General features: G+C 36.1%; 1 protein-coding gene across 1 annotated transcript; it reads right to left on the minus strand.

Annotated features, from left to right (window-relative positions):
- Positions 1-508: 508 nt before the first annotated feature.
- On the minus strand, positions 509-18,431 carry LOC103720682 (DDT domain-containing protein DDR4-like). The gene is made up of 12 exons (XM_039120077.2): positions 17,962-18,431; positions 17,744-17,854; positions 15,314-15,400; positions 15,184-15,221; positions 15,020-15,101; positions 7,377-7,483; positions 7,089-7,245; positions 4,884-4,976; positions 4,625-4,748; positions 2,262-2,304; positions 1,998-2,183; positions 509-1,907 (listed from the first exon to the last, which is right to left on the minus strand). The coding sequence occupies exons 1-12, from the start codon at positions 18,265-18,267 to the stop codon at positions 1,178-1,180; spliced, it is 2,064 nt and encodes a 687-aa protein (XP_038976005.1). The 5' UTR covers positions 18,268-18,431; the 3' UTR covers positions 509-1,177.
- Between the last annotated feature and the right edge of the window lie 1,090 nt (positions 18,432-19,521).

The following is a 19,521-nucleotide window of genomic DNA, read 5'->3' on the forward strand; positions in this document are numbered from 1 at the left end:
TCTGTTACAGTATAAACAGCTCCAACATCAAGCAAAGGGCAACGATGAAATTGGCCTCAAAATTTAAAAAATAAGAAAATTTTCATCTACAAAAACAAGCAAACTTACTTTCCTCTTTTGAGTGCATGGATTTAGCACGCATGCAAGAAGTTCTACTGTTCTAACACTTTGACAGAGCCATACTTTACACAACCATCTGGCAACCGAGGCCACCCATTTCTGATGAGAGAGCACATTGCGTTGGGTGTTGTACAGAAAAACTGTTCTCGAGTACTTTTCATCTCAAAATTGCCCAACACAGCAACATCTTCCGCTCTCAGTTATGATAAGAATGCTGCAGACTAGCTACACCCACAATGCATAGCTATTTCAGAAAAGACCGTACAGAGAATTAGCACATCTGAAGTAAAGCACATATCTAACATGCATCATGCAATCAGTTACTACTAACTCAAGTCACATAAAGATCAAATAGCTGATGATCCATAACTCTCAATAAGACTAGAAATGACCAACAAAATATTTTTTCACCAAAACAACATTGTCCAAATTACCGCTGCTTCTCATGTTCCCGCAGTTCAAGAATGTGAGATGACCCATTCAAATCAACTGCCTCAGACCATTCAAGAAAGGACAAACAGAAAGTAAAGTAGTCAGAAAAACCTAAGACTCTTAAACATGAAGTACTTAAATAGTTACAAGATGCCCTACTTTCTTTTCATAAGTAAATATATATCCTCAACTAAATTTGAATTGTTATGCCTCCGCATGAAAGGGAAAGGCAGCAAATTGAAATCCCACAAATTTTGTTATAGATCAGCATTGAGGTGTATTGTACACCAGATGTGCAGGCTAGGATACAATCAAAACAGAACTTCCTCCAAATCATCACCAAGTACTAAAAAACCCAGGATGACAGTATGAAGAAGCTGACTTCCCATCTCATCATTAAGACTTCCTCTCAAGAACAGCCTTGGACAGCTTATCATTGAATCTGCCTGCTCATCTCATGACATGGTTGCAGCCTCAAGAAACCCATTCATGAGCCACCAAAAATTAGGATTATCATATGCCTTACAACAAGCCCCGCAGCCTTCTGTTTGGGATACTGCATTACAATATAAATCAATTCTTCCATAGAAATGGCTGTCAGAGGATGCAACTGTTGTTTGAGTACCTAAAAGTTATCCATGTCCTCATCTTTCATCAAAGTGCTAGGCCCATCCTCAAAACCAGTTCCTGGGGCAAGCTCATTCAGGTCTAGGAATCGTCTTCTTTGTACACCATCCCCATCTTGCCCAGGGCTATCTGTCTTTTTAGCTGCCTGGTGCTGCTCTTTGTCTACAGCCTCTATGTACTCCTGATTAATTTTCTGATCTGTCGTTTCTTCATGATCTTCCTCATCCTGAGAATCTTGACTTGCTGTCGAAACTTCCAGATCATTAGTGGCATCTGAATGTGTTTCTGATGCATTGGACTTGGCTGGCTTTCCTGAGTCCGTGTCCGTATCTGATAGCTCATATTGTCGGTAGTTAATACGCGGGCGGGTGGCCCTCTTGCTACGTCTCAGGCCTGACTGGAGTTCATCAACAGATCTCAATTTTGTTCCCCGCCTACTTCGACTTGGAAATTTTTTATATTGGTTCTGCTCCTCCAAATCTTCACTAGTACTCAAAGAATATTCCTCTTCTTCCTCATCTTCTTCTGCATTTTCTTCCTCCCAACGGTACTCTTCATCTTCCTCTGAACCGCTTGAGATCTTCTTCTGCTTCCGGCTTCTAAGATATTCCTCATCATAAACTGCTTCTCCAACTATGTCATCATCGCTGTCAATGTTTGCATCAATATCTGAAACAGCTTCCACAAAGTCATCTGAATACCTCTGAGGCCTTTTCCTCCGCCTATTGCTAGAATTCAGTAGCGCAACAGTAAGCCTTCAGACATTCAATTTAGGTGCACTCAAGAAATTTCATGGCAGATATGGATAGTAAAGATACCTGCGGTCAAGAAGCTCGGCTTGGTGCTCTGCATCAGTTTCTTCATAATCATTCAACTTTGGAGACTCTGCATCATAAGGGGCTTGATCAATTTGTGAAGGACCATTCAGTCTACCATTAGTAGATACCTCAGGCTTCGCATTGACTGATTTTCTAACAGCATACTCTGGCGAGGGCTGTCTTTTCCTAATACAGAAAAATATAAGTTCGTGATTCCCATCAAACAAGGAACAATATGCAATATGAAATGTGGTAGATACATACTTGGTTATTTTTATAGCCTCGTTAATTGACCGGTCATAGTCATCTGCCAAATTGTTTCACATGAAACTAAAGTTAATTTAAGTTACAGATAAACAGCAACAAAAGTGAATTCTTAATACTAGAACATATTCTATGATGCAATAGAATCTAATACCAAAAATTGCATAACATGATGACTGTTTCCTTAGTGCCCAAATTATATTTCTAATTCATACAATCACAAACATCATCTATTTCATATAAACACAAGTAGCCCAACATCCATTATATAATTAATGCAGAAATAGTTCGGATCGCTGGCCAGATAACAGACCTTCAAAGAGAAGAATTGATACCTCAAATTCAAAATGAGGCAATCATGTTTAATCCCCTTAAATCAATTTCTCATCATATACCGTGTTATAACAAAAACAGCATAACAATAAATGTTTTTCATGTAAAAGAATCCAATTCACAAATATTACAAGCAGGAAAAAAGCACACTTTATATTCAGGGCTAAAAAAACTTGGTTTCAGTTTCAGACCAGCTGAACAAGTTTCAGTTTCATTAATTTTGTAAGGTCTGGTTTGAGTCTCAGAGATTCAGCCAAAAATGTAAAACATAAAAAAAAGGCTAAAAAGATTAAAATAGTGTAAAATATAATTAAACAAATCAAGAGAATATATTAAACATCATTTCAGAGAGTTTTGTATCTTTAGGACCATTTAGTGTATCATTTCAATTGCTTCAGCACAAAACTTCCAAACAACAATAAAAAAATTAAAATAGAAGTTGCTATAATGCATATTTTGCATTATCTAGAGTATCATTTAGCTGTGCAATGACTATCTAATAGACACTTAAATGCCAATTAACGCATAAGCGTATGAGGTATGAAGAACAAGCGATGTTTATAAATAAACAAAGAAAAAACAATAATGTCAACATTTTTCATAAAAAAATATAGGAAAAAAAATTCAAAAGTTCAGTTATAGATTCATGAGATTTCCATACAACGGGGTTTGAACTATTAAAAGAAGATGTCTGTGTATTTGAGCTCAAAATTCCTTAGATCCAAGCTCAAATTTCCCAATTACTATTCAAGAGACAAAAGTTACCCCACAAACCCCTTCTTTATCCTGTCAATCTCTCAAAACCCACAAAGTATCACTCAAATCATGAAAAAAAAAGCTCTTTCTTGATTTTCTTGCAACCAAATACTCATATGATTGCAATTTTCTCAAAACTAGAAATTACCACTCTAAACTAAATAAAATAATTTTAAGATTTAAATAGCCCACTAAAATCTAGCACATTTATATCTATGCAGATCAATTATGGCCCTAAGGACAGCAGTCATAAGTCTGAAATCAACCTATGTTCTAAATAACTTCCGAGTGCAAACGAAACATCTTGGTTCTTGGTTTTAAAATTTCTATTGAAACTAAACCAAGTTGTCCATATTCTGAAACAACAAACTCTTTTGTAAGAATTCTTAATCTACTTAAAAAATTCTCTCTTTTGGACAGAATCTACAATGACTGGTCAAAAAGTCTTCTAGACTATTGAAAACATATTTAGCAGAATCAGCAAAAGAACAATCATCTAGTTATGCAATATTTTGTGACAGTGCATGGAATATCTCTGTTTTGTATAATACAAATGGTCTAGTGTCGCAAGACGTTTCTGTGTGAAGCTCATGCTATGAGGTACAAATCAAAGCTTATGCAAATCTTGATTCCTTGTCTTATACAACATGGAGGATATTTTTTTAGAGCAAAAGATTGTTGGAAGCAAGGTCTGTTGTGCTGGTACTAGGCCCCGTACCGATTGCCCGGCAGCATGGATCAGTACGGCCCTGCATCGTACCATGCCGGCCCAGTACCGACACAGTAGAGGCAAGGGAGAGGGAGAACGAGAGAGAGGAAAAGAGAAAGAGCAGAAGAGGGAGGGAGAGGGAGAGGGAGAGGGAGAGGAAGGAAGAGAGAGGCCGGCCTCTCTTCATTCCTCTCCCTCTCCATCCCTTCCTCGCTCTCTCTCTCTCTTCCTCTTTTTCCTTCTTCTCTCCCTCCGGTGAGGGCATCTCAATTTTAATGCCACACGGTCCCGGTCCACTGCCAATACGACTCAGGACGTCCCGAACCAGGCAGTTCAGGATAGTTCTGCAGACCTCGGTTATAAGAGTAAGAATGTAGCGACATGGAAAAATGAAATATGGAAAAGAAATAAGCCAAAAGGAAAAAACTACAAAATCACTGAATGAAAGAGAATATATTTCTACATCATGTATTCTATTTTTTTTATAAACTAACATTCAAGGTCACATGTAAAATTACATACTAAGAGAACATTTTGTTACAATTTTCTAACTTCTTAACCTTACCAAATGTATAGGTGACAGGTTTTCTATCACGAAGCGATCGACCTGAGGAAAGCCCATCTGCAGTCAAAAAGCTATCAAGAAGGAGGGCTTCTCTCTGTTGCTTTTTCAACAGCCTCTCTTTCCTCTGCATGAACAATGAAATTCTCAGTATAATTTAGACTTGTACATTGCCTGCAAATTGCAATAGTACTTAGTCTATACATGCCATCTTTTGTAACAAAAGTAAATGCACAAATACAGCAGCAGATAAGTTGTATACTTTGTGTAATTTCTCAATCTCCGGTAGAAAGTCAATCTTTAACTTCTTCCCGAGTGAGGCTTCTGTCCTATTTTTACTTGAAAAAAGTTTCTCCTGGAAAAAAGAAGAAAAAATAAACAAGGAGAAAAGGTTAAAGGTAAAGAAACAGAACACAAAATAATCCAGAACTCTGTTATGGCACTGGACATGGAGAAGAAAGCAGCAGGGAACAAATGCAGGTAATCAGAAATAATAACCACATGTGGAGGAAAAAGGAGGCAAAGTTATTTTTATTTTTTGAAGAACCATGGTGAAAAATAAAGGATGGACTATCAACATAAATGGACGATTGAAGATCACGAGTTGTAAGCTGCCATGACTGAGAGCACAACAGCAAATTACATATTCTAGATGCAGAATCATCTCATTTGAATGGCCAACACATGAATGAAGTTGACAATTCTCACTTAAACATGGGTTGTATTATTAGAAATAATGTTAGAAAAATATAATCATAATCAAAGGGTAAAAGAAATTTAAAATAGCCATGACAGTTTGAATAAATCTTCAATTGCCTTGTTTCTGTAAGCCTGTATTAGCCATCAACAGAGAACTTTATAAAAACTAAAGGGAAAAGGTTTGGCACTAGTGAATGATTCAGCAAGGGAAAAACTGAAACTTAGGGAAAGGCAAAAAAAGCTCTATAAGTTCACGCACATACTAATTACAAGGGAAACACAATGACAACAATAACAGAAATCAGCAATATGAATAACAAATCACATCCAAGTGATGAAGAATTTATGATTGGGCCAATAATAGTTTTGAGGTTTTAGAACAGCTCCCAAGATTTTTCGGCCAAAGAATTATTTGTAAATATTGGAATTTATTTGAAAAATAGAGAACTTGGGCCTTTAGTCAGACAATCCAAATATATCTTTTCACAAAAGTGATGCAGGAGCAAGGTGCCCAATCCTTAGGGCGTGCGCATGAAGTTTGAGTTTGATTTTTGGTTCATTTTGTCAATCGAGTCCTTAATTGAGTTGTAGTTTGCTAAATTGAGTCTTTTAATTGAGTCCATGTAATTAATTGCCAAGTGGCATCAAGAGGTCCACATCATATAGTGTGAAAAGAGGACTTGGTCCACTCCTACTTCGATTAGGAGTCTTACTTGGTCCCTTGACTTGGTCAAATCCTACTTTGGTTCAGAGTCCTTTAGCCCTTAGTATTTGAGTTTAATCATGAGTTAATCTGAGTTTTGTCATAAGATTAATTTCCTATTTTGTTCTAACGTCCCACCTATTTAAAGGGTAGACGTTGAAGAATAAAGGCAGAATTAATTTTGGTTTTCAATTGCTCTTGAGATTGAGAGGCATGAGGCTTCTTTTTCCTCCTTTAGTGAGACTCCAAAAGTTTCTTTCTTCCTTGTTGAGACGCCAGAAAATCATTGGGTTTAGGATAGAAATGAGACTCTTCTATTCAGCCCATAGTTATCATATACTACCCAAACCGCAGCACCTTCCATTGATCCTTCTTACATCCGCCCACCTTCACGCACTAGCCCTAATTCTTTGACGCCCTAATCACCACAAAGTTCTTTAGGTTTCATATCTAAATCGCAGGCCTAATCCCTTCCTCCCACGTCCTAACCCAAATTAGCTTTGGGTCCAACCAATTTCAGCCATCATCCACCAAAAATCCAGCAACCTTCCCACCCCGACTACGTCAAAAAGCTTTCATATGCTCCCACAATTACACTAGATACAAGAGAACATGTGGAAACCTTCAACAAAAATCCATCCAATTCTGACGAGGCACCGTGAAAGTTGGACAAATTGGCAAGCACTCAAGCATCTAATATGAAACTAATGGCCCTTCACATTTCATCTGCATCATGAAGTGCTCAGGTTTGACATAGCTTTACATGGTCCATTAAACAGAAACATCATTATCAAACAGGTAGCTTGACTGCATAAATGAAATGTGGAGTGTGACACTGACATCAATTACAAAGCCACAAAGCAAATTAAACTTTACCTATTCAAAAGATAATGAGAATTTTCTTTAATCAGCTCCAAAAAGTACGTGTTTTCATCAAATTTGGATACATCATTCTATAACATCACTATATAGAATTGTATCGCTACAAAATAGTGCATGCACAACTAAGCACCAAAGCAGAGACATCAGATAAAAATTCAGCAGTAATACAAATAAAGAACTTACAGAAACTTCTTGGAATTCATCTAAGTTGGTTGCAACTGTTTCCCAGTGGAAAGATGCAGGTGGAAGGGGTGCAACTCCCTTCCCCTTCGCCTTCTTTATTTCAACTTGTCTAATTTCACGATACAATCGATGACCAATAATAGGATCATCTTCATACCTACATTTAAGACGGTTGAAGAAATCAAAATGTTCTTGATCATATTATATGCAACATGAGAATATTCTCAGAAGATGTAGATAATGATATACACTATTTAAAACATAACCATGAAGGTTTAGTCAGCTTACCAGTATGAAACCCCATGTGAATTGCCTCCGGTCCGTTCTTTGCGAAATGCTGAAAGCTGAATGCCATGTTTTAGAGAATCGTCTATATAATTTCGAATGTCTTCTTGCTGCAAAATGCATAAGTGGAAATCAACTATTCCAGCATTGTGTGAACAAAACTGAGTGGCAACAATAATCAACATTAATAAGCATGTCTACAAGATAGTTAAAGCAAACTCGGTGAGTAATTTTAAGAATAAAAAGTGATGCTGATTAACTAACATATGTTCTTGGTATTTATTATGAACATAATTTAATTTTAAGAATAAAAAGTGATGCCGATTAACATAAATTCTTGATTTTTTATAAGCATAATTTCAACCACCAAATGGTTCTTATTATAAGTCTAGTCCCTGAGATACTTAAACAAAATTACAGCACATGGAGTGTTTTGTAATTATTAGAAGGCTTATCATCAGACCAGAAAGATTATGAGTTGAACTTTAGACTGGAAAGAAGAAACTGATTTCCTTGGGTTTATTGACTAAATCAGACTACAATGTCTTACTTCAGTATGCTTTCATTGCCATCAATTAGAGCCAAATGAATTGAAAGCAGATTTTCAAATGGAAGAAAGAGGTGGAAAAACAACAATAGAGGCAAACAAAGAGCTGAATGACATCAAGAGCCTGCAATTCAATACAAGAGTTACATATCCAAAGTTATGTTTTAATAAACAATTAAACAAATCTTTATCAACCAACAAATGGGATAAGAAATAGGTGCCTTAAAAAGGATCTGAAACTCACTTGATACATGATGTGTATTGTTTGATCCTATTCTTATGTCTCATGTCAGTAGAATTGCATCATTCACTAGGAGACATATTCGCTGATACAATACAGAGGTGCAACTTAGCCTGGGTTAACCAAAGGGAGACCGAGTCAATCTGTAATTCAGGTTAGGTTGGCCTGTATATTGCTCAGCCAGGTGGGGTCTGGGTTGGCAAATATCAACTTGATTTGATGTCAAGGCGGGTTTATGTTGAAGGCTCAAGCAACCTAGCCCTATTATAAACCATTTTCCTCTTAACCTGACTTAACCTGAATTTAGCCAGTATTTCTTCCAAAACCAACCCTAACCAAAAACAAGCTGACACAAGACAAGTTAACCCGAACAGACCCAACTACACCTGACCTAACCAGACTTAAACCTGCGTTATGTCAGATTAGAAATTGTGAAATTGGTCTGGGTTCACGTTTGATTCGGTAGGTCCGGAGTTGGAAAGAAATCGGATTGGATATAGTTTAGTACTTAACCCTTTTAACCCTCCCAAGTTGCTTCCCTGGTACAGTATGACATCCGCAAAACAAGTTGCTTTAGACAAGAATTTTGTTGCTTTACTTTCTAACTGCAAGTTGGTTTGCCTAAGGAATCAATAATATGATTTCAAATTGCTAATATTTGATTTTGTACATTAAGGCATTAAGGTGAATATTTTTGCTCCGATAAAAGCTAACAGGCTTCGCTAAAAATAATCAGAAACAAAGAGCACTGAATCTTAAAGATTTCATGCCAGAGATCAGCATATAAATGTTTCAATTGCTCCTAAAAATTTAATGAATTTATCCATGCAAAACGACATGGGGCAACAGTTTATAATCTTTCATGAACTCATAATGAGGTCCAAAATTGACATTGTATTCATAAAATTGGGATCACTTACAGTTTTCCCATATTAAGAGATAATGACAACATGATCTTTTGTTTCAAGAGTGAGATGAAACATGAGGTTGGCCAAAACTATGCTCAACATTAACAGCAATGTCTTTCTACATATTTGTGCTTCCACCAAAAAATTCCCTGATATTAAATGTCAAACAATCATGATGACATATCTTAAGATGTGGTTTTCCGTTTTCATTTGCCGAGTCAATTGATCATGTTCGTGGTGTTCTAGAGCATATTTTAATCTTACCAATACATTAAAATTCAAATTATGTTAGTGCCCAACTTAAATAGGCAATAGAAACAAAGTATTGACCTGATTAAACAAAATTTCCCATCAAACAAACTTTCTCATCAATAAAACAAGCATAACAGATACCAGAATACAAATAATCCAATGGTAGGGTAAAAAGAATAAAATGAAGATATTAGTAATTTGAACAATGAGATGTAGGGAGTCTCTAGAAATTATAGCACAAACAAAATTGATAACAGTGAAGAACAACATGAGAGGTCTCTTGGCTGTTTAAACTAAATTAACACATCTACAAACTAAGGCACCAGCAAACTGCCTAACTACCTTGACATCCTTGATACTACCTTTGTCCACATCATTGATCCAGCTCCAAATTACTAAGAGTATATCTTTAAATTCCACAAAAGACTAATGTAGTAAAAACAATCAGCCTGGGATATCTTGGCCAGTTTTTTATTTTTTGACTACTATTCACCAAAATTCTCCTCCATACTTCTAGGTCAGCATTCAACTAATTCATAAATCATCAACCATAGCAAAAACCATGGCACCTCCTCATACAAATTATCAAATAATTTATCGATAACATATAAAGTGAAAGGGCTTTGTATAACTATATCACAACTCTAAGCTACTTGTCCTGTCATAGTTAATCCAACCACTTGAAACTACCTCCTTCATACACTTCCTTAATGATTATAAAATGCCCATTTCGTACATCCTTGGTAGCCAAAAACTAAGGATTCGTTTGGTTCGCGGAAAAAAAAATTCACAAGAATATTTTTTTTCTAGAAAGCTGATGCCTAGATATATGATGTCTGAAAAAATAGTTTTTGCATGTTTGGTTGACCATAAAAAAAATGGTATATTCCACAGTGGCTTATGTTTGCTTGCGCATCTAATTTTCTGAAAAAGTTGTGTGAAATACCTGTTATGCCCTTAATAAAGAGAAAGATCTTACCCCGCTCTATCTAAAAGCTTAAGGGCATATTTGGAAAAAAAATATCCCAATTCCCAATCGGTGAAAATTGGACTTTTTCATGTCCCACATGGATTTTTCTCTCCCATGAAATGTGGGAATTGTATTCCCATAGGAAAGCTACTTTCCCATCTCGCTCTTTTAAAAACTCTAACTAAACATAAGGCCCTTCTCCATTTTTTCCATTGACCACACTTTCCTCCCTCCTCTTCCCATGAACCAAATGAGTCCTAAGAGTAGAAGTGGATGGACACAAGAGCAAGAAAGATAGTTGTCCTAAAAACTTGAATATAAGAATCTAGAAACAGAAATAAGGATCCAGCAAATGATGAAAAATATAACAATATAGGTAATGGGAAAGGTGAATAGATGATTCATTGAAGAGACATTTGGAAGTGTTTGGAAATAAATGCAGGACTGGAAAAAAAGATAGAGAAACAATTGTGAAATCTTACGCAATACATTCATGCTACTTCGAGTTTTTATCCATCCCTTCATCAGAAAAATAATCCATCAGATTACTCTATTAAATTTTACGTTCAGCAAAAACTATGAGTGGATTCTTTCTGTTCCCTCTATCTTGATCAATAGCCTGAGAATGATATAACCTCCATGCTTGATCTTTCTAGATTGGAGTTAAACAAGAGTCTAGCTGTTTTGTCTTACAAACTGTTCCATCACCCTTTACAAGAATGTCATAATGCGCCTACTGAGTTCCATTGTGCCTAATACGTTCAGTTCCATGGCAACTACGATTTTGGGATGCAACTTCAATTTATATTTAGGACTGGATTACTTTATCCAAATCTTTCAAATTTAATCTTATAGAAGAAATCATTATGTAAGTAAGATAGCATCATCAGATCTATCTTCAAATTATTTTCTATAGCTCAGAAGCATCTTAGCTACTCCTCATGCCTTGCCTTTTGCATATCGCATTATGGTACTTCTAAGTTTATTTCTCTATCAGAATTTACCAACTTCTCAAGATACCCCCCATCTTTCCATAGTTTCAGTATCTTCTACCAAACTTGAGATCTCAATACTCTTAATTCACCGGTTTTGGTCTACCTATCTACTTCTTTTACTCATCCATTTTAGCTACAAATAGATCTCTTTCTTAATCTTCTCTTGGGCCAATCCAGTCAATATATCATCATAAGCTACATGCTAAGGTTTTCTTTCCCTCCTTAGCAGTTACAGAGTATGTTCTGAGGTCTTCCACATCCATGAACCTCCCTTTCCTTCAGTGCCTTTTATTTATGGCACTGGCCTCCAAATTTTCCTAAAAAAAACTTTAAGAATCATACTAATACAACATACGATTGGTGCAGTTTCAAATTCATCGTTCCTTTATCAGGAACTTGTCATGCAAGGAAGCTGTCCTTTTTGCCCTTTAAATTTCATCACCATTTTCTAGGTGTCTTGTGGTCTCATCCATTTTTTGCATTTGCTAAATAATTATTGTTCCATGTGGTTTTATCACAGCCCTTCAAGCACATTGTATTGAAGAGGGTGATGTAGGCTTACCGCACCAACTTATTCTAACAATGATGACATCTTTTTTGGTGGTTCATCAATTATATATAACCTTGGCCACTAGAGTGTGTATATGCACATGATTTTGTTGCTTCTATCAATTTAGAAGAGTAAAATGCTACTCCCTGTAAAAAAGGTGGTGACCATCATTTATCCTTGATATACAATGCTTTTAGCTGGCTCAAGAGATAAATTTAGGTATTCTCTGTTGTATTGATGTTCAAAAAATTTTGTTTGACGCATCTCAAAATGGAGAAGACAAGATAAATTTCCTGGTTACCGAATGACATTATTTCTATCATGTTATGTGTAAAAATTATATGCATGGGCAAAGTCTTTACTCGAAACATCTCCTGCACCAATTCTTAGGAGGTCAACTTCGTGTTGATGGCCCACTGTAAGAATTTGCTCTACTTATGTGGAAGCCTATTAAATTTTGGGTTGAGCTATCATTTTTAATGAACAAGGTTTGAATAATGATGATGTGGATATCCGTGCAAAAGTATCATATTACTGAGATAACATGGTCCATATTACTAATCACAAGAATAGATAGAAATTTCCCTATCACTTAAACTTCAATTATTCTGGTTGATACCAATGAAAGATGGCTTTTTCCTTCTTTTTTCTTTTGGAGCTTTAAACACCATCAGTTGCATATGTTTCTTAACAATTAGCATTACATGTATTTCTAATTGCATCAAAATGAGATCCCGCGCATTAAGATTTGATTTACTTTAAACCCTTATATCTCTTATGATAGCTACCACATAGAAATTATCAGGATAAAATAGATTAGAGTGGGAGTAATGTGGATATGAATGCATATAGACTCAGACTGTAATAGGAAATCACCATTGGTCAGTTTGTGAAAATTAAGGTATTAAACAAAATATATGAAAAACACAACATAGTTTAATAAGGTTTGGATGGTTATGTATTAATGGTACATTCATGCAAGATTAAATGATTAAGCATATCAATGAAATCAAATTTTGGACTACTTAAGGCAGACCAAACAGTCGACTAGACTCTCTTGATATTGGAAATCCCTTCAAAACAAACTTAGCTACAGATTACAGAATGCTAGCCTGCAGGAATATCACCATAATATGAACCGTCATTTACTAAAAAAACAGAAAGAATAGTTCATAAGAAATAGTAGATCCCATCACTCAAGTGATCAGCAGGCCAGCAGTACCTTTCAGATCCCATCACTCAACTGATCTGTTGGCCAGGAGTACCTTTCCTAAAAGAAAATGGTGTTTCAGAGCCCTTTTTGCCTCCAGGATAAGTCATCCATATCTTTATCTGAAACACTATTCTTTGAACCAATAATCTTCATTCCTATGATAGTTTCCCTTTGGAAAAATTAGAAAGGGGAAAAATCCTAAAAAACCTGTGCTAACTTCCTGGGCCACAGCTGGTGTCTTTTTTGAATGGATGGTAAGCCATAGATCTCTCAACAATGGTATGGCAAGAGAATCAAGTCTACATCCATCTCTCAACAGATGGTTAACTACAAATTGATCATTAAAAGGACACATTCATCTGTTCGAGCGGTTCTTCAATCAAATTCATGATGGCTCTTCTTTTTTCATATCGATCCTACAACACAAAAGGAAATCTTACATGAATCCATGACTCTCTTGACTCCACTTTTGTCAGAGAGTCAACTCCTTTTTTTTATATTCCAACTTTACCCATAGTTCTTATTGTTCTTTTCCATTTTATTCTTTTTAAATGGTGAAGTCTAATAAACACACTCATTCTCTTAGTCTGCAGCCCATCTCCGTTAGGAACATCTAGTTCAACTATAGACAGGCCAACCAAGTGGCATAACAAATATTGACCATTTGCCCTTTAATTGAAGTATCATAACTATACATCACATTTGAAGGGATCATGCTAATAATATTCCACATTATTCACATAAATAGAAAAAGATGATGCTAACCCATGATCAAAACAGACTAGGAGAAACTTCTTGCTGCTAAACATATCATATGAGATGGCATCATAGGTTTTTTTTTGATGCAATGAGAAGACATCATAGTCAGGCACAAATAAGTCACGCATATTGCACATACCAAACGCTAGTAATCCTCGCTGATAAAAGATAAATCTGGAATGCAGATATTAACATTTGCCATCAAATTTCCAGCATCTCTGACTTTTGACAACTTTAAATAGAATTCTTTAGGAAAATTGTATGTGTATGTCCTAAGGACAGAAAATTTTTTTTTTTTCATATTAGTGATTAGTTCTTCCGTGGTCCCCTTAACCTCGAGGATCAAGGCATTGCCATCTCCATCAATCCTTCAGTTACAGCTGATATCTCATATGAATAGTATTCCACATCAACTAGTTTAGATCCCAAGCCTCTGCCAAATTTCTTTCCACAACTAGAAATACAAGACTGTGCAACTGATCCTCTTTTATTTGTATGGCCAAATAAAAGCTTAATCAACTGCTGTTGAATCTTCCTCTTTATATATTAAACTCAGAAAACCAAAAGTTAGATGCAAAATTTTCATTACTAGGGTTCAAATTAATTATTTAAAAGCAAAAAGTTTAAAATCTAGTAAAGATCTAAACATGTCAGGGTGATATTAAAAGCCATTAGAAAGAAAATATAAAAGGAATGCAAGAGGCAAGGAAAAAATCAAAAGACTTTGAAAATCAAATTAATGAAATAGCACATGAGTATGTGAATTAACCAAAGAAGTTGCCGGAGCAGTGATATTTCTCCAACGAAAAAAAAATGGTCTAATGAAATAAGAAGTTATTTTTAGATAGAAATTTTAGAAAATCTAGAAATGTCTAGATAATTTTACAACTACAACGAACAGCTATATGGAAAGCTAAGATAGTCACATTAAATTATCTTGTTTCCAAACAGATGAAGAGTTTTATATTCATATTCACAACTTACTATATGTATGTGATTTGGTTCACATAACAAACTTTAGTTGCATATTACAATAATGTAAATATAAAACCAAGCTAGTTAATGCAAGGAAAAGGCATGACTCAGAGACTTCAAGAACCAATACAGACATAAAAGAATTAGAAAACTATGTATATAGGCTGATTTATATTTTTGTTGAAATACAAGATTAAGAACTAAGAGGATATTGGAGAACTATAAGTAAGAGACACCTCAACACGGATGTCACAGAGTGCCTTCAGAATCACTACACGGGTCCTAGGATCAAGATTCTTGTATGTTTCAACCTCGACCCTGAAAAGTGAAGATTTCAGAAAAATATGAGTTTGATATATACATTTCGATATACTTGGCTCCAGACGTTTGAATCACTCACCCATGTGATGCAATAATTGGTATCTCGCCATCAGCAACCTGCAATTCTAGGTTTCCATTAGTTTTTATATATTAAAGAATAATCACTTTTTATAATAATTTCATGAGACCAAATCATGTATGCTACATACCCAGTGCCACCAATCTCTTAACTTCCTGCACAATACTGTAACCCAGGTTGCACGCCCCAAAGCCATACGGGTAACAGGAGGGATAGCCTATAAATGTTCAAAAAAAGGAAAGATAGCCACAAGATTTCATGTTAAAGCTTGCACATAACATATACTCTAACCCCATATTTATCAGGTTGTGCTCATATATTTGACAGCAAGCTATAGAAGTGGCAGAGCAAATTTTTTAATGCATCAGAAAGTTAACCAGAACCAAATCTAGAAACTGCACTAAATCACAGATCACTGACTGTGTCATTGGTACATATTAAAATCATAATGTAGGAGTCAGAAAATAGATTAATCTTGCATCAACTGTAGAGAAAAATAGATGGAGTACACACAATATATAGCATACAAGCAATTGAATATGCCAACATGATTTGCACTATATAGTAGCCCACATTTTCAATGAGTTATTCCTCTTTTTTTTAATCCCATAAACAAGAAATCAAACAACATCATAAGTATAGGTTTTGCTTTCATAGAATTTTCAAAATCTTACAACCAAAAGTACAAGGAAAACTATGGAATCAGTAAAACATGCACTTTCCCCAAAAAAAGAAGGAAAGAAAAGAAAAACAACCACATAATCATAATTTGGATTGTAAAAATGTCCAATTAACAGAAGATCCATAATTGTGTAGTTGATACTAGGCAATAATGGAGAACAGAAAGAAACTTTGTAAGACCTATTAAAGGTTTTATTTTTGGAGTCAGGGAAATGCATAATGATAGTTACAAATACGTAAAACTAAAGTTTTTTTTTTTTATAACACCGCACTGTCAGCTTTGACCATCTTTCAACTTATGGAGAATGAATAATAATTCATCCACCTAAAAATTCTTACTCTACTGGATTCCCCATAGGGTTCATTTCCCTTTCTCAGTGTCCAACATTTTGATGCCTACAGCATTATAACCATGTTGTCCTATGATATCTTCACTCAAAGTGTCAAATGTTGCTTTGGCAAGAGAACATGTCAAAGACACTATTTGATTATCCATGATGCTTCACCTATATAACCTATATAAAACGTGTCTTCATCTATGTCTATCTTTTATGCAATTGATCCAAGATAGAAGAAGAAGAAGACCGTGTCTAATTTCTATTTCACCAAACACAGACATGATTTTCATTTTATGATTGATATCCTTAGGCCATAATCAATAAAGTTAGCCAAATTGAGTATACAGCCTAAATAAATTTTAGCTTGAAAGTGGTGTTACCTTTTAATATCTTAGAGCTTCTGAACAAAACAAGAACGACAATGATAAACTCTGGACACATGATTTAGTAATGGCACAGTCCAAATGCACTGTCCAAGCTAGTGCACAAGACATTCCTAACCACCCCATGCACATAAACATTGCCATATAATAGGATATATGATACTACTAACCACATTCTATGGTTAGCATGTCGTCCACTCATTTACTATACAAGTTAGTATTATGTAACTTAAAAGACAAAATCTAGAGTTTACTAAAACTAAAAGACAAGGGTAGGATGAATTTCACAAGAACACCTAGTAATTGTTAACAAATAGATGAAAACTTGTACAGTTGACAAAAGAACAACTAGAGTTAAGACTTACCAGATGAAAACTTGTACAATTGACAAAAGAACAACTAGAGGTAAGAAATAATTCATGATTAGAAGAACTTCAAGGCTTCTAAAGATCTTAATAACAAATGAGCAAAGCAGGAACATATATATATATATATATATATATATATATATATATATATATATATATATATATATATATATATATATATATATATATATATATATATATATGCATATATGCATCAATCACCACTTGAAGGCATCCATCACGTATATAGATACTAGGACACATGTAAACGGTGACACATAAGTTTTATAATGCAGTTTGAAACATGGCAAGGCAACCTTGACCTTTAGCTTCTTTGAAAAAACTCTTTTCTTTTGGTTTGCAGATTCACATCTCATCAAGTAAGAACACAATATAAAGATGTGTTGCATTAACTTATTAAAATACAGAAACAGGCTACGAATCTGCACATAAAATTTTCTTAACTATCTTCTATATTAAGAACTCATACCGCCATAGATATGTCTGGGTTCAATCCAATGACCATTGGTTGCAGAAAAAAATTTATATAAAAGAGGAAGATAAATCACATCAAAAGCTTCTCTTTCTACAATGTCACACAGATATCAATTAAAAACAACTGGTAAGGTCGCTTGAAAAACGTAACTCTAGTCCAGAAAGATACAGACTTGCAAAGAAGCAAAATCAGAACTTTCCACATTTTTCCCTTGAGAAAAAACAGTTCTTGAAACAACAAGATGTAAAGAAACTAAAAGCTACAAACTTTCCAACTAAACTGAAAACAACCAACCTTTAGCAGGGGCATATGTACGTCATCCAGGGTGCTGTTAGGCGTGATCAACGCCGTCTCGAGCTCTTCTGCCGAAAACTCGATGGCGATGTTCAGAAGCGGCCTGAAAACCTAACACCCAAAGAACAAGAACCGCAGGGCGGCACTAAGAAAACCAATACCACAAAAAGAAAGATCAGGGCGCAGCAAGGAAACTTTGGGGCTCCGGGGGCGCTCACGTGAAGGAAGTTGAGGACGGAGGCGAGCTCCCACATGGAGCGGAGCACCCAGCGCGGGCCCTGGGAGGGGGATGGGGGGTTGACGAGTGGGGTGATGATCCGATTGCATTGCTGCCGGTCCTCCTTCTCGCGGCGGGTGACCGGCCGGCGCTCGGCGGCGGGGACCGCCGGTTTGGGGCCGGAGGCAGGACGTGTGGTGCAAGCCCTGGGCAAGCGAGTCTTGCGGGATGGTTGCTCGGGCCGCCACCGCTCCTCGGAGGAGGATCCGTTCCCGGGGGGCGGCGCCTCGGGGGTTTCGTCGGGCATCAGGGAATCCGGCGGGAGGGGCGGGCGGGAAGGGGGGTTAGGGCGGAGATCGGGCGGCGACGAGGCTTTTGGTGGGGTTGAAGAGAAGGAATCGAGGGGATAGAGGGGGGTAGGGGAGGGGGGCGAAAAGGGGAGGGCGACGGCATGGCGGAGAAGCAGAGCCAATATTAGAGGGGAAAGGGGCGAGGGGTTGGGGGGTGGGGGAGAGCGGGTTGGGGTCGGGGGTGGAGGGGTAATTTGGGAATTTCATGAAGGGCTTTCTTTGCCGCTATTTATTTAATGCTGGGGAGTTGGGGTGTCGTAATTATTCGTTAAGCATTAGACTGTTGATCGTAGAGATGTCAGGACTAAAGCCGGCAACGTCGTGGCAGATTACAGCAGTCTAGAGTCCAAGGCCTCTAATCTTGCTTTATTGGAGTGGATTGGGTAATTTGGGATGGAACTTTGGGACATGTTGCAGAGGTGGACAATGGAAGCATATTATCAACCTTCTTCAAATTAATTATATTTGTATTATTTTTCTTTTACCAGAGATTAGGCGAATTAATCTTGGTGTATAAAATTATCAATAAAACATGCAATGGTTAAGGATTTGGACATCCAATCTACAATCTATGTACCATATAAATTCATGAAGATATTATAGGAGATAGATTGGGGATGCTATCAGTAGTTGTTGTAGGTGGTGACACCTTTTTGCTGCTGTTTTTTTTGTTATTATTATTTTTATCTCTCTTATACTTGTTTTTCCATGTGTATATTAATAGTTTTTTGTTTTTACTAATAATTCTTTAATTCTAGTATTTAATTATAATAATCCTTTTGAACTATGACATGTTCTCTATTTCTTTCTAAATTTAAAGCCCTCGTCCCAAGGAAAATGTTTCTATTTGTTGAGCCCGTGGTTATCATTGGAAAAGGGATAAGTATTATGTCACATGCATTCTTATGTTTGTTATGGAAAAAAAAAGATTTGATGCTATAAAATGATTGATCTTTCTCTTCAAAAGTTCTGTAGATGGTGGGACCTAATCTCTTTACACATGTTAGCTCATAAGATTACTATAGGATCTTGTGAGATTTCTATAATTATTTTATATAATTAAACCTAATGTTGCCCGGCTATGCAGCCCAAAAGACCGTGAATTGGATTTTTCGAAAACTTTAAGTAAATACAACAAAATTAAATACTTGATAGAAGAAAATAAATTTCAGCAAATGACTAATAAGTAAATATGCAAAAGATTAAATACA

This window comes from Phoenix dactylifera, chromosome 1 (genome assembly GCF_051530095.1).
Source record: "Phoenix dactylifera cultivar Ajwa chromosome 1, Ajwa_hap1_PhDact_Kaust_v1.1, whole genome shotgun sequence".
Taxonomy (NCBI): Eukaryota; Viridiplantae; Streptophyta; class Magnoliopsida; order Arecales; family Arecaceae; genus Phoenix; species Phoenix dactylifera.

Bases quoted from the DNA above. Each gene is read 5' to 3' on its own strand.
- LOC103720682 (XM_039120077.2), bottom strand. From the start codon at position 18,267: ATGCCCGACGAAACCCCCGAGGCGCCGCCCCCCGGGAACGGATCCTCC. The intron at 7,246-7,376 runs GTAAGCTGACTA...TCTTAAATGTAG, and splicing joins TCACATGGGGTTTCATACTG to GTATGAAGATGATCCTATTA. The intron at 4,749-4,883 runs GTATACAACTTA...TTGTTCATGCAG, and splicing joins AGATTGAGAAATTACACAAA to AGGAAAGAGAGGCTGTTGAA.